General features: G+C 38.8%; 1 protein-coding gene across 1 annotated transcript in view; it reads right to left on the bottom strand.

Annotated features, from left to right (window-relative positions):
* Nucleotides 1-16636, bottom strand: part of gpc6a (glypican 6a) — a 166538-nt gene that overhangs the window by 19279 nt on the left and 130623 nt on the right. Inside the window, exon 6 of the mRNA XM_067586549.1 lies at nt 10768-10911. Coding sequence (XP_067442650.1) covers nt 10768-10911 — 144 coding nt within the window. The remainder of the gene's footprint in view (nt 1-10767; nt 10912-16636) is intronic.

Here is a 16636-nt window from a genome sequence, read left to right on the forward strand (position 1 = left end):
GCACCTGTCCCTTTAGAAGTATGTGCACAGGTTGGGAGACATTGCCGCCATAATGACTCGATTAAGTCCCAAGATGAACTACAGGCAAATGAAATATGTAGCGTTATTTCTAGCACTTCAGTAAAAACACTCCTGTTCTGATGAATTACAAATAGACACACACACTAACCCTCGCATTAAAGGCCTATTTCTCAAACTTTTATAGGATAGTCCCACTACTGAGACAAAAATCTTGGCTTGCAAGACATTTAATTTGAGCTGTCTCTTCAGTGGTGCAATAGAAATTGACAGCTATGAATTTTCAAACAAAGAGACAAAGTATAAATATTCTAAAGGGAAAACTGAACTTTAGGAATATACTGTACTATAATGTACATGTGTAAGCCCAAACTGCAGTTGTCTGCAGGTGAGTGAATGTGTTTATTAGAGAGTGTGTGTGTCGTACTGTAAATCATGAGAAAAATATATAGGCAAAGTTTTTTGTTTGATGACTTTTGTTTGATTTTTATCTTTGACATGTTTACTTTCCTATTGGACAAAACCGAACTCATGTTAATATATTGCAGAAAAATTGGACCTGCAATGATAGGGATACTGAGCAGTTTTAGCACAGCATATTCATGCTAAACAAACCGTGACCTGACTAATGTAAGCACAGATGGAAGATTCATACACAGCTGGTTTCATGTCCCATCCCAAGGGTAAACATACCATTTGGGGGAAAAGGCTTTACAAACAGATGCTTCGCTGTAAGGTAAAGTTACTAAAGCAACTTGAAAACTAAGTTGGTTACAGTTTTCATAAATACAGCAAGGCATCAAAATTAATGAGTGCACATGCATTAACATGGGGACTCACAGGTGAAAAAAATACAATCAACGTAGTTATTCAGAAGTGTAAGGCATATGATAGTGGAATTTTTCTATTGTTACACACCAATATTGCACCCAATGATAAAAATATTCTGTTCCACACTTCTATATTTTATGGAATAAATAAGTTTAAATCCCTTGCATGTTGGTGTTAATCTGATTTTTCACTGAAAAATGCAAATATATTTATCAATGTGTTATGCCATGAAAGGACTAGTGAAATGTCCAGTGCATACTCGAACAGAGTCAAACCCCTTCATCAGTACAGTAATGAGCAGCTACGGAAATGAGTGAATAATTTACATTGGAGATGGCATCAGTTTTGATTGACCTTGTGCTAGTTATCAGCATAAAAACACTAAAATTGAGAATAATTTGTTCCTTTGGATTTCTTTACTCTAGTGTCCAGCCAAATAATCACAGAGTGACACTGCATGAGAAACAAATCCTTGTCACCTCCTACCAAACTTGAATACAGAATCAAAACGCACAAAAATGAGACTGATTACACCCAGACCCTGTTTTAGCATCTGGATTGAAACACAATCAGTGCATTATAAAAAGTAGCTTTGGTCATCTTGGCACAAACTTTATTGAGAAAAGCAGCAACATCAGATAAATGGAGCATGTCTAACCTTGATAAATATGCAAGGTTAGACTGCAGGATCACAAAAAGTCCTCCAGTTTCTAGGTCACATGGACACCAACGATTGAAAAAGTCCTCCTCTCAGCAAAGGGGGATTTGAATTATATAAAGCGTGGCTAAGAAGTATTTAAAAAAAGTAGGAATATCTCCAAAGGGAAGCAACATAAAATGGTCAGTTCCTTGTTATGCTCATAGCAATTGGGTTAGCTTACTTCAGACACAATGGCCCTGCATTTTGTGATTCAGTGCTTTGAATAATGCGCTAAATAGGATTTCCTTGGACACACTGTGGTTTATTTCAGCTTGCCTGCCTACTCACGTAGATGAGTTAAGCTCACAAGGCTCTGCTGTGTTAAAGCAAGGTAAACACCCTCTACCTTTAGGCTGACGTGCTAACAACACTATGTCATGGGAAACAGCAGTGGACTAAACAGCCTGGTGAAGAGCAGTGAGACTGAAGCTGAGGCAGATTCCAGTATGTGCTGTGGCTTTCTGGCATCACCTGCTGACAAACTGCTCAGATGGTAAAGCAGCCAGGTTTGGTGGACCACCAGTTTTGGTCCAATTCTACAGTAGCTCAAATTGGGAAATTACTCTCATTTACATGGGAACTGAAGATAATGCAGTGTTAAGAGTGTGTTCAAGCAGCAGGTACAGACTGGGTTGATTCAGAAAGTGTTGGGATCCAGTGAATGAACTACCTGTGATTGGAGATGCCTCCTTGTTTACCTCATGGACATATAGTACCTGCAGGTTTTGGTGGTCTGATTTTCTGTGAGGGCACAGGCTATTAATAATGGTACCAGAGATGATTAGATCCTGTCCGTTGGTGATTTTAAAGGGAAATTTTTACTCGCTGCTGCATTACACAGCCAAGTGATTATTAATCAGACTGTCTCTAGGACAGCACACCGAGAGTGCTTGAGTCTGTGTACTGCACAGGACACACTGGCTGCATTGTTACTGTGTGCATGCAGCAGTATGTTAATTACTTTTTTCCTCAAATAGTATACATTTCCATAAGATACAGGAGAAAAATGAATGATAAAATTTATTGTTGTTGACAATACTAAACTCTGGTGGCCCATAAGAGCCACCAGCACATCTCCCTTGGTTGCCTGGTTTATTGTTTGTCATTAAATTTATTTGGGAACATTAAATCAGTACTGTCCCCTACTTCTGATTACAAGTGTAAACGACACAAACTTAAACTCTCAGTGCTGCTCGCAATAAATTAATACATGCGTATGAAATGAAGATTTAAAACAGGCTTTTCATTTTGAGATGATTGCAGGTTTTCCAGCTCAGTTTACACTGAATGGTTTGTTTCTTTATAGGAACACTGCATGAACAAAACCTTAACAGCATATTTCCTCCTTACTACAGTAGTCCACCAAAACAACAGTGTGATGCAGTGGGGTTGTGCAGTTGCTCCCCTCATGCACAAGATACAATTGTCAAAGAATAAAAAAAATTAAAGCACAACAGCAGTCTTGTTCTCACTCCTCTCAAAAACTCTTGATTCATAATAATAATAATAGTCAAAGTACTTCCACAGCAACAACCATAGTTATTTTATTTTCAAAATGTTGTCAAGTCAGAAAAATCCACTCCTGAGTAGAAACTAGACAAACCTAAATCTAAACTCTCAGCAGTGTTTGCAATAAATAAATTGAACAACCTCCCTTGGAATTTCCATCATGTTTGTGAAGCGAGAATCACAGTAAACAATGTTGCACAGGGAGATACACACTTCTCAAATTCAGCTCTGGTTGTCCCAGCCTGATTTTTGAAATCTCACACAAAATCGACACGTTCATATTGACTACAGTAGGTGTGAAAGACTGCCATTGACGCTTATTACGCTTGAGCGGGCGAGGAATCTGTCAGGAAATCTTTGCGCCATCACAGAGAGAAATTTTCTAACAGTTCATTTTGTGGGCATAAAATCACACAGCACTCTTGTAGTGTAAGATTATAAAGACCAGTTCTCAGAAGGGTAAGCAGCAACAGCCTAGAAAAGATTGCAGGGAAACCTGGTGGAGAGACTGGAAACTATAAACATCACCATTGCTTTGTAATTTACCATCATATCTTACTGCAGAACAGACAAATCATGCTGTGGTATGTCATAGGTGTCTACTCCTCTTTATTCATTTTCAGCAGAAATAGGCACACTGACTCAGAATACTGCGAGTTGTTCCTCCTTTCAAGCTACATTTTGCTCAATTGTGTGAGAGTGGAGCATTAAAATCCTAAACAACCACATCCATGAAGGAAATGCTTGATGCATTGTCTGTGATGCTTCAGTTAGTGTGTACATTGCTAATTTAGCGAGGCTTGAAACTGTTGGAGAGAAGAACTAATGTGAAGAGGACAGCCATCTCTAGGAAACTGTATAGACTGGGTTCAGCATAAGAAATTGTAGAGCATGAAGTTAAAGAGGAGGACATAAAAGACTAACTACACAAGATGTAAAAGAGAAAACTACTGTGAGGAATTAAAGCAGGTGGGGAAAAGTGTGGGTGTAATGATAAGTGAAATGACAAGGCAGCCTTTAAATGCTGAGGAGTTAGAAGGTGGCCACATTGATCTGTTGTGTCTATCGACATACATTAATCCTAATTCATTTTCACAGACAGGTCTCTGTTGAGCGAGCAGGGCTGATTACACATCAGTCTCTGTCAGATTTCCATCTCTTTTGACAGACAGAATTACCTCTGGACAGACGGATTCATTGCCCTCTATTACGCCACGGAGGTGAATACTGAGGCAACACAGTCCACACCATCCCGTTATTTGAAACTCATTGTTAATCAAATGAAGATTTAATGTAGACTGGCAAAATGTAGATTCTACAGCATAGGTTTTAATTGGATTTACAATAAACAGTCTGTTTCTTTATTAGAACACATTATAGACAAAGCCTTAACAGCATGTTTCCTCCTTACTATGCCCACCAAAATAACATAATGGTTAATATAAATAGGGCACAACAACAATCTCTGGCTCTTGCTTCTCCCAAAACAAAGTGTTTGAGTTCATGTCACCATTTGAAGCTGTTAAAGTTGAAAGTCTTGATTTATAATAACAATACTCATAGTACACCCACAGCAAAGTTCCTGTACAGAAAAAAAACAAAATGTAGCAATAAATGAGCATAAATTGATTCGGCAGACTTGTAGTGAGTACATTTGGTAGAAGGTAGAGTTGTATTCACATTGTAGCACAATACTGTACATTTTTTGAGTGTCTTTTATAGTTTGTCGTTTCACCTTTTTATGTCTTGTGTAAACCACTTTAGATTTCCTTGGTGTTCCTATCTTTATCACATATACAGTATGATGTGCTCCAAGTTCTCAGGTGGCATGAACTGTAGTCTGTCATCCTCCACCAGCCAAAAGGATTTTATTCAAAAATGCAGTCAAGTACTAACACCACAAAGTGTGCAATTCTTTCCCCTGATCTTTGTCAGCACAATGTACTGTTGAGTTTAGACATCCCAACAGCACTCACACCCTGTGGTTGTTACTGCTGCTAAAACATTAGCTCAGTGTGCCCAATATACTGAATTAGCATGCCAGTGCGATTAACAGGTCTTAACACTTGTTCTTTTTTTTTGCCTGCTGGTCTGCACAAAAAATTTGGGCTATTAAAGAGAAAAACTGTAGAGAATAGATCTGCCAGAATTTCATTAGAGCTGCAACTAGATCCATTTTATGGCATGGCGCATGGTTTTAAGCAATTTGGCCGTGATACCATTGGTCATAATTGGCAGTTGTGTCTGCAATTGCACTGGGCAGAGTCATTTCTGAATGAGTGATTACTCTGGCAGGAAGAAACTTTCATGTGGGAATAGTGATTTCTCCTCCCATTCAGAAGCTGACGAATGCTCAGCTCTGGGTTTCTTTCATGCATTCTTATTCACAGTGTGTTTGCCTAAATCTTCATGAAATCCTTTAGTATCCTCTCAGTACAGTGTGGCTACAATAACAAATGCACCCTAAAATATACATAGGTGGTACCTATCATCTCTGGATTACTATGATTGATTGAAGAAATAAAACACTGATCATTTATTTTCCACTTTTTTTTCCTTCCTGAGAAAAATGGTGGTTGCCAGATCGTTTCCTGGCCCTGGCATGCTGCTAAAACAATGTGAAATGGAGTGTGGAGAAGGGCTTGGCCACTGCTAATGACTGCATCCGCATTTCAACAGTGCTCAACAATAAACACCCATTAGAAAGGCTCCAAATATTTAGAAGTTGGTCAAATAAATCAATAATGGAATTCCTTCAGGGCATCCATCACATTTTTTTCTGCTAGCATTTACAGAATGGAGAATTTGACAGTAATGTCCTGTCAGCTATGTTAGTTTAAACTGACAGAGAACAAAGTAATTTCTGTCAGCATTGTCTCTTCAGACATCTGCTTATCATTGGCAAAACAAATTAAGAATATAAATGGTGTTGTGCATCCAAGTTACACATTTCTTCTCAATACCCTCAGAATACCAATACATGGTGCGGTGCATGTTCCAGTGCTATATACAAGACACTTAAATCCATTGAAACAGTGAAAAAATACTGATGAACAGAGTTCAGCGTTGGATTACATAACATCAATGTGTATTTTGTGAATTTTTCCTGCAGCACAGAGCATCTGTGATCAAAGGAGTATTGTGATCATACTTATCTGTGTTTTTAAGTTATTGGTGTTGTTTGTAAAAAAAAATACCAGTACCACACTACTGTACGATGAAACCACTGAACACAGCCAGTTTGTAATTTTGACAACTGTCTAAATTGTTCAGATTTAAGAGTAAGTAAGCCACAAGACTCTTAGACCACCAACAGCCCACCAGCTCTTTCAGCTTTAAATCGTTTAGCAGTGAGCTGGAGAAGTAAGTGGATCAGACAGTATGTGAGCACATTTATTTGCCTAATTCTTTTGTGATCTTGCACTTTTACCTAATTCAGCTATGATTTCAGATGCACATAATACAGTGGAAAGATACATTATCACAAATATTCCAGAAGCAAACCCAGAATGCCTTTTAAGTAAAAATGTGATTAAAAGAGGAAAACACCTCTGACTAAATACATAAAGAGAAAAGATGACTGAGAGCCTTATGGCTGAAATACACCAGGCACAGATGCCGCGCCACACATCTGCTGTAGTATGGCTACAGCAGAGCACATCCATTGTAATCAACTGAAGTTGCTAGACTGACCATGGAAGCTGCATGCACCTGTGCAGGCATTGCGCTGCTCTCCTCTATTTTTATGCGGCTGGTACTTTTTTTTTCTCTACGTGCGATTACGCAGCGCTCCAACAGGTAACTACATAGAACTGTGTAAAAAATGAGTACAAACTGTTTAAAAATGATTAAAATAAATATGGACTAGAGGCGATGCAATGCAGCAGTGCAACCTTGTGGTTTTTTTTACATCGCACATTAAAATAAATCAATCAAATCAATGTGTATTCATGATCCTGTAGTTAAAATGACCTAGTTAATTCATTCAGTACCAGTTAATATAGCCAACGCCTCCAAACCCTGCATAACCAACTGCATTTTCACTTGGCAAAACTCAATATGCATGCAGTGATGGGATTTGGTATAGCAGGTAGAAAAGCCTGCTCCACCCTGCCTACGTGCCAAGCCTGATGTCTTTCGGCCGTTACCATCAATGCTTGCAATGATAATCAATCATATCTATAGATTGTTTCTGATGCTTTGTGCCCAGAGCCACTCCATGTTTTTATCAAACTTGGTGATACAGGTAAATCCCGTCACTGACCCGCAACTTTTGACCTCTTGGTCAATGACAGAATGTGTGTAGAAGGCAGCAACAGTTTCTGATTATGTAATTAGCTGCTGCCTTAGCAAATCATCCTAATTACATCCAGATTTGCAAGTGTAAATGTAACAAATGGCAGATCAAACATTGTGATTTCATGCACATAAATCTGGCCTTCACTGATAAACAGGCAAATAAATATGTACACATGTAGTTCAGCCATAGATTTAAAATAGACTGGCATATGTACATATGAACATATGTACATATGTAATAGTGCATGTGACAAATAAAACTTTAAACTTTGAACAAATATATTATTAGCAGTGACAAGCATCTTGTTGCTTATTCTGGCACAATGTAAACAATATATTGCTATTTGTGTTATTATTTTCTTGAACAATTTGTTTTGCAATCATGCCAAAAAGTGGTGTCACTGATTGTTGTTTGCTCACTGGTTGTTTGATAGATCAGCTAAGTACTGCAAAAGCTCATCATAATAGCATTTCCAGATATATTCATGATGTGATTAAAAAAAGATTAAGATTAAAGATCTGATTAAAATTGTCAGAAACCCTGCTCAACAAAATCCTTCAGCTTCTCGTCATGAATGATAATCAACTTAACAGAATTTTCTTTAGCCTGTATAAACCCATGTGTGGAGTCCAAAAACATTCATGCAGATCACCTAATACATCATCATCGAGCAAAAATAAGAGAGCATACTTCTACTTTTCTTACATCTCACACGCCAACAGCTGGTACTCAAGCTTATCCCAGCATGCTCTGGGAAAAAGGTAAGGAAACACTCCAGATATTTTGCTGGGTCATCACAGGGTTAACACACTAACATATGCTGATCACACCTATGAACAAAGTATTCAATGTAGAGGAACCAGTGACAGTGATTGAAACCTACAACCTCCTTGCTGCTAGGCAACAGTCATAACCAATGAACTGCTAATCTAAATGATTTTTGACAGATAAATGAGAAACGAAGCAAGACTATTCCAAATATCTCAGCAGCCTTAAAGTTCTTAAATCTTAAAGTTCAGTTCCAGGCTAGAATCCCCCCTCCCCATCCAATAAACAGCCATGTCAAAAACAAGCAATAAATATCAACTTTGAATAATGTAAAGCACTGGAGTAGCTTGATTAAAACACCACAAGACAGATGATTTGGTGAAAGTAAAAGGAGGAGTGGAAGCCTTACACTTTGTTGCATTGTCCTCCAGACAACCCTCTGGGAGCAGCAGAGAAATGAAGAAGAAAGAGATTTAATTGGACATTGGAGAAATAGAGAAACTAAGAGAGAGAATAGGAGCAAAAGAATGTCTATTAGTTATGAAGCAAAAAGTTAAATGATAAATGGTTCTGCTGAAATATTCCATCCACCAGCCTCATCTTGCTATGAGATTTAGCACCTCAAACCATTTTCTTCACAATGAATTTTGCAGTTTGAAATCTGCTGCCATCAAATATGATCAATGCAAAGATCAAGACCTGCATGCAAACAGCAGCACAAAGTTTGGAATTAGTCTGAATAGTAGTAATTGCATTTAATGCAATCAGTGCAGCTTAGAAAAATAAACAAAAGCACTTAAAGCTTTTTGGTGTAAAGCAAATATATATTTCAACCTAACCTGCTTCATAATTAGACATTAACAGTTGTTATCCTGAGCTACTTACTTTTCTGAAATTTTCTCATCTTTTATATGAAATGGGCCTGAGAGCATTTATTTTTTCTTTTTCCTTTTTATGTGTAAATTGGGGGGCAAATAAAGGTGTTTGGTAAGACTTTTCCAACAAGGCACGTATGTTAAGATATGCTGCATCCAAGGATAGCATTTTTAAGGGTCTGGCTATTATAGCATCTTTCACATGTGTTTATTTCTTACAATTGCTGCTAAAGGCTTGGGGGTACAGAGTAGTTGTAAAAACACACTGCAGCCTCTAATCTGCTTCTCTGCTTCTGCACATATTCCATTTAATCCTGTCAAACAATTTATAAAGCAGAAGATTACCAAGTGTACCTTTTATTTAAAAGGACAATAATTTATTTAATAAATGGATTTGCCAAGTGGACAAGGAATTACACAAATAAGCATTTGTTAAATGGATTGGTCAAAGGACAAATGGATGACACAAAAAATATGGTTTAATAATAACCAATCCATGGCTGTCATTGTTACCATTGTAGCTGTTATTCCACTGAAATATCTTTGAGTTTAATTTATTCAAAACACAAATGTTGCATAACCCATTTCTTAAAGGGAGGATTCCATAAAGGTTTTTCAAGACACTATGATGTGTTATTATTAGGAAGAAGTAGAATAATGCAGATGGACACTGAAAAAAGAGCAATAGCTACAGCATCGTATCATATTTAAAATGTGATAATTAGGGGGCTTTTGTGAGGACATACAGACATCACAGGAGCATACAGTGCAATACAATTAGCTAGCAGGAGAGTAGATCCCCAGTTGTAGGCTTGTCACATCTTGTCAACTTGAGGGCTTCTGTGTTGTTATATACTGGAGCCTGACATGCAAAGCCTCCTACACAATGTGTTTCAGTGGCATGGGATGGTGCAATAGATCTTTTTATAGCCTCAATTAATGTCTTAGGATTTTCACCATCCTGAAGTTTAGTGGGTGGATGTTGAATCTGCTGTTGCCTCTCAACACAGATACAAGTTCAGGGATAAGGCATAGGTCTGTTTTGTAATTAGGTGCATTTTGTCATGAATAAAATCTCTCTGTTCTAATGGTTTCTGCCCTTTTTCTGCAGTAACACACACTCTTACCTTGGGAATATAGCCTAAATAATATATACAACTTGGTTATGTGAATAAGCATGTGCATTTGTGGCATTTCTGCATCCTCTGGCACTGAGTGTGTATCAAACTGAAATTGCATTTCAGACTTTGGACCTGAGCCCTCGTAAATCGGCTTAAAGCTCAGCATGCCTCCACCAAAAATATGTGAAAAATTCTCGACACACTTCTGTTCAGTCCTGTTCTGTTCAGAAAACCAGTTGAGCTGTTAAAAGTATTCAGCATCACTTGCTGGTAGAATTGACTTTTTCAATAAAATGAATGTGCATTGGATGTTTCAGTCTCCTTTAGGCTTCAAAGTGAAAGCCCCACAATTAAAGATGTATTTAAGGAATGTATTAACTTTCTACTTTTCAGTCATCTCTCTCTAAGAACCTAGTTTTCCATGACTATTTTATATCATACTGTTATTTATGCTTCATATTTCACAATTATTTTGCCATTTGACATTATAAAAATATAAATGCAAACCACAGTGGCTTATATAGTTTGATTCAAGGTTTTTACATACTGTATTTAATCATTTATTCACTTATTTATTTATGTATTTTCCAATCACAGTTTATAGTGTTGCTCTGTCTCCTTATCCTGTCTCTCTACTGTACGTACCAATCTATCCAGGCTTGTCCCAGCTGCTGTGGTCGGTCTTTCCTCAGGGGTGTAGGGTCTGAAACGAGCACTGAACATATCCGATATGCCACGCGTAGACCTGCCTATTCCTGAAGGTTTTGGTTGGCCACACCCTTGAAAAACCTAAAATGAAGAGAGGGAGATAAAATTACCAGAGAGAGAGAGAGGGTGGGGGGGAAAGCAATGACTACAGCACAAGGGAAAAGTGAAAGATGATACAGACTGGTCAATGTCTATGAAAGTGTTGTGCAGTTATCTTGAGGAAATTGCCTGGTTCTGCAATATTAACGCGATGTAACCTCAGAAATGAGAGATTTTTTCCTCACGGAGGTGCTGAATAGTTAAAAAAAACAGCTTATCAGGAGACTAAGGCTGCATGAACACTGCACTGAGCCAGGGCTACATCTATTTCTTTCTGGAACACACATCCATTTTGATTCTCAAAAAGTTGTAGTTTGCCTACACCGCTGACATTTTTCCCTTGAAAAGCCTCTGTCAATTTGCTCACAGCACCATTCCTGGTGTGATTTGAGATAGACAACGACACAGAGCCAGCCTGGAACCAGCACCGTCTATCAGTGCCTGAGTCTCCTTTTACAGGATGTGTCATATTCGTAACAAAAACTGAATTAACCCTTGATATGTTGTTACTCACTTGCAATTGAAAACCATTGTTACAAAATGACAGTGTTTTCAGACAATTGTGCTTTGACCAGGATTTCTGGGTCAAAATCCTCTTTGTCGCAGACTCAACGCAATTTGTCATAAAAATACAATATAAATCAGCGTTTAGAAAGAAAACTGTTATCATAAAGGAAAATTTTTCAACAAAGTAAGCTCTAGACTAAAATACAAAAAGAAATTAAAGCAATATATAACAAACAATATCTTCTCTTACTGTATATTTAATAAGCCTATTGAATATTATTCTAGATTTCACCCTGAGAAGGTTTGCTTTGGGAAAAATAAAATGTCTGTACATATGAAATATAGAGTATGCTGTACAAACACTGAATCTTACAAAGTTTTCAAACTTTCCAGAAATACAAACAAAAATGTTGTTGTTGTACAGCGAAGCGAGACAGAAGTGCAGATCTATTACTATTTGAACCCGACGTTAATCAATTTGTAATTGATCGAGGTTCATTGTGAGAATAGATTGTTTTCAGATGGCTTAGTCTCTACAGGCTATTAGGGCCCAAACATCATACCCCCAAGCAGCTCATTAGCATTCCTCTCTGGCCTGTCTGCTGGCCACTTGCTCAGAATGTGATGGAGCACTCTAATGTGCCTCAAGGCTGTCATGACAAGGGGCTGTCTTTTCTCTAATATTTATCAATTCTTCACCATGATTACAATTCTTATATCCTGTACATCACACAAGCAAAGCGTTTTTAACAGGTCTGTGCAGCAGGAATGAAGGTACAACGCAATGTAGCCTGACATATTCCCCAAAGCTTGGTGATTGGGTAAGGACTACATATGGTTAACATGTGAATGTGGGGAAAAAGATTGTAATCTCAGAGCAATCTTTCAGCCAAGCACAACCTTGCAGGGATGGAGCATCAAGTGCATAGACAATGGGTACAGTTGTAAATTGTGGTGCACTTGATATGGGAAAGAATGTGACATCTAATTCACACTGACCTTTGTAATTCTAGCAGGGAGATAGGCCACATCAAAGGATTGGAATAAAAAGTTGAACTGATATTCACCTTTTGACATGAAAGAGCGCAGAACAATTGTGTGTGTGATAGTATCTTTTATGTGCTGTTTTGGAATTTCAAACTATTCCAAAGACTGATCAGCAATTTCAATTCTAAGGCGGCTACAGAGGAAATGAGTTTTCTCTTCTATGTTAAATTGCAAACGTCCTAAAAATCACCTTTAATACTACTAAATGGTTTTGCCAAATACATCTTGGAGTAAATGTTCTTAGACTACACAGAAGTCTTACGGGAGTTGTTGAGGGTTGGTAATGTTTCTACATTATGTTGATAAAAAACTTAATTTGTTTCTTGTAAAGCTTATTTGATTTTGTAAATTTAATCGTAAAATCGTAAATTTGTGTATTAAGCCTGTCGAGTGTTTCCCCTACCATTGCCTTGGAGGGGCGGCCTGCCCCACCAATGGGACCCCCCGCCCCTCCTGAAAGAAACAAATAAAAACAAATGTAACTTATACTAGCGGGATAGCAGGAGCGCGATTGGCTTGCACATGTTCATATGTGTGTTGCAAAGACTGTATATGGTGTGTTGTAATCGTAAACGCTGTTTAGCCACCTCTCAAACTCAGAAATAGTCTTTATGCAGACTTTTCATCACTTTACAGCTGTTAGCTCAGACTGGCTCCCCACCAAAGTTTCTGTTGTAGCCTCTAGGAACGCTCGTTTTGTTTTCCGTGTGAACACTGTATCCTTGTATGAGATGGACAGTTTGTCTTCTTGTCTGTACTTGTGTTATTATTGTGAAATGTCATCAGTCACAGCCCAAGTACTGTTCCAATTCAAAGTCCAGCCAAGTACAGTCCAAATGCCTGGATGTGTACTTGCTCCACCCGTTTTATCGAGGATACATCAAGAGCTGACTTGTGTGGACTTGGGACAGCCAAGTTTCCCAGAATACATTTTGCACAAACTGGCTGTGATGGTGGAAATTTGGAGCCAGGCTAAAACCTGCTGTAATTTTCCGTGTCGGACTGTTGATATGTCACTTTGTTGAGTTTTAATATTTTTTCAGGCAAGAAAATTTAGATTCCCAATATGTGGTCAGTTTATCCAAATATTTGGAAATTTGCTCTGACGTTTTCAGAGATCATGAGGAGCCAGGTGAGACCAGCCAGTCATCTCGGCTGCTAGCAGCCCGACTCCTGAGATGATTGGCCTGTCAGCGTCCTTCGTCATCCCAGGGAGAACATGACCCAATGAACTGATCTCTGCAGCTCTTTTGGTAATTTGCCACTGGCTCTAATGTCTCTGCAGCATTTTGATATATGATACAATTCTTTTGAAAGATAAATGTTGGTCTCACAGATTAAATATGACAATTGCAGCTGCCACATTAGTTTGCCTGAATGTAAAGTGAAGCTTGTTTTTACTGGACAGAACAACAGCTCTGCCTCTGGGGCTCCACATATACAGATATCACCACATTTCAATAAATATAAATGTATTAAAATGATCAATCTATATTAAATTTAGTTTTATTTTATTAATCTACATAACGGTTTGGAATTTTATTTTAGCTACATTACAGACTGAATAACATAATTTACTGCATCTCTCTGTCAATGAGGTTATTTGTGAGAAAAACAGTGTTAGTGGAGCTTTGCGTTGAGATTATTTTGTCACAGTACAGTGAGGTAGTTGTGTTGAAGCTCAGCTGCTGCTGTCAGCAAGTTTGCTACTGTTCCAATTGCAGAACGATTGCACTGTGTCCTCTCATCCTGAGAAGTTTGTACTCCCGAGTTGAACTTGCCAAGTCCAAACTAGCAAGTATGCAAGGCCAAACTTGGCGTACTTGTTATTGAAAAAGGCCCAGTGTGAGACACAGAGATGGCTGTTACTGTTAACATGGAGCAACAAACTAGATTGGCTTCTGTGGCGTACAGAGCTGAAGTGTGGGCTCACTTTGGCTTCCACAATGAAGAAGGCACCAAGGAGTTCAACAAGAGCCATGCCTTTTGCAAAATGTGACATGCTAAAATCAAATACTTGGGAAACACAATGTATCTGAGAGCACATTTAGCAAGACACCATGCTGATGATGTACAGCTAACAGAACATCTAATGGCTAACGTTACACGAGTGGATCCCTCTCAACTCACTCTGGGACTAAGTTCTCCCACTAAAGTTACCACCAACCTCAAATCATGCAACCAAAATAACTCAGTCATTACTGTATTTCATTTGCAAAGATTTGCGCCCTCTCAGCGTTGTAGAGAATGAAGGCTTCCATAATATGCTGAATACAATGGAGCCTCGTTATACGATACCCTCCCAACAACACATCACTGACATTGCTGTGCCCAAAGTTGTACCTGAAGATAAAAATGAGGGTGCTGGACTCTCTCAGCTCAGCTGAGTCGCTTTGACATGCGACGCTTGGACATCGAGGGCCACTGAATCGTACGTAACCATAACAGCGCATTACAAGCTGGACTCGTGTATGTTACAAAGAGGAGCAATGCATGACAGCCACACGGGAGTGAACATCGCAGGGTTACTAAAGGAGGCCGTTACTGAATGAAGATTGTAAGTGAAAGATCCTGTCATTGTAACAGACAATGCATTCAATATGAATGTCTTGGCTGATCTTGCAGACGTGACCCATGTACAATGTTTTGCACACAGCCTGAATCTTGCCTCGCAGAAAGCATTGAAATGCCAACAGTGGTGCCACTACTCAGCAGGATCAGACGTGTTACAACCTTATTCAGACACAGCACCATAGCCAGCTACCAGCTAAAACACAAACAAGACCTGCTCCAGCTACCAAAACACGGGCTGACCACAGAAGTTGTCACAAGGTGGAACAGCTCTTATGACATGTCAGAAAGATTTTTAGAACAACAACCAGCAATCTATGCAGCACTCCTTTCGCCAGAGGTCAGAAAGAGTGAAAAGGATATCTTGACACTGAGCGAGGCGGACATCATGTGCCGAGGAAGTGCTCAAGACACTCAAGCCAATGAAGGATGCCACCTCGGTAATGTCAGAGGAGAGCATGCCCATTCCGTCAATCACTGCACCACTTCATGCCAAGCTTGTCATGGGCACAGAAGAAAGCTTTGATGACACACAGATGGTGAAGGACATCAAGGCTGCTATAGCACAAGATCTGGGAAAGAGATATGTCGAAGAGAGGGAGACACTCTGCATGGCATCAGCTCTTGATCTTTCATAGATTTAAGGATCTACCCTTTCTCTCTGAAGCAGAGACCTAATTCAAAATGACTAATGCTGTGGTGGCTGCCATAAGGAAGCAACAGAATGTAAGTAAATAAATTAATATATTAGGCTATTTTTTATTACATACATTAAAGGTTATACGTATATATATCTGAGTAAATAAATACAAATAAAAGATACTAGATAATTATGTACAACAAAAGAAATGTGCAATAGGATGAAATTGGGCTCAGATTATGTGAGGTGGTAGTTCATGTTAATTTACTGTAAAATTAATACTAGTTTGATTTGTTGCCTTAATGTTTTTCAGCAGCAAGAGGAGGTAAACAGTCTGGTGGAGGAGACTGACCAGTCAGAGGAGGTTGATAATCAGCCACTTAACTATGAGGATAGCCCTGCCCCCGCCCACCAGCCACCCATGAAGAAACCAAGGAGCTCATGTGCATTGGCTGACTTGCTTGGAGCTATGTTTGCCTCTGCCAAAAACAATGCTGCACCAAAATGTGCACATGATGCTGCTGCAGCTGAGATTAAGAGGTTTAGAGAGGAAACTCCTTTGTCACTCCCAGAAAATCCTCTCAGTTGGTGGAAGGAACATGAACATGAGTACCCTCAGCTATCCAGAATAGCAAAGCGTTTCCTGTGCATTCCTGGCACAAGCATCTCTGTGCAGAGAGTTTTCTCCACTGCAGGAGACATTGTAACTGCACAGAGAAGTGTCCTGAAAGCTGGGCATGTTGACCAGCTTATCTTCCACTGACGTTCATACAAACTGGAATAACATGTGAAATCCAAGTTAAAAGGGTCTGAGAATGTTCACCATCTGACTGTACTTATTTTTTTGTTTACATTTGTTTAATGTTTTCTTTAGGAATTCTGCAAGCATTTTTATTTTTTGTTGATATAGGGCAGATGTAATAGTAATTCCTTTGTTCAGAT

The sequence above is a fragment of the Thunnus thynnus genome, chromosome 1 (assembly GCF_963924715.1).
Source record: "Thunnus thynnus chromosome 1, fThuThy2.1, whole genome shotgun sequence".
In the NCBI taxonomy this organism is placed as follows: Eukaryota; Metazoa; Chordata; class Actinopteri; order Scombriformes; family Scombridae; genus Thunnus; species Thunnus thynnus.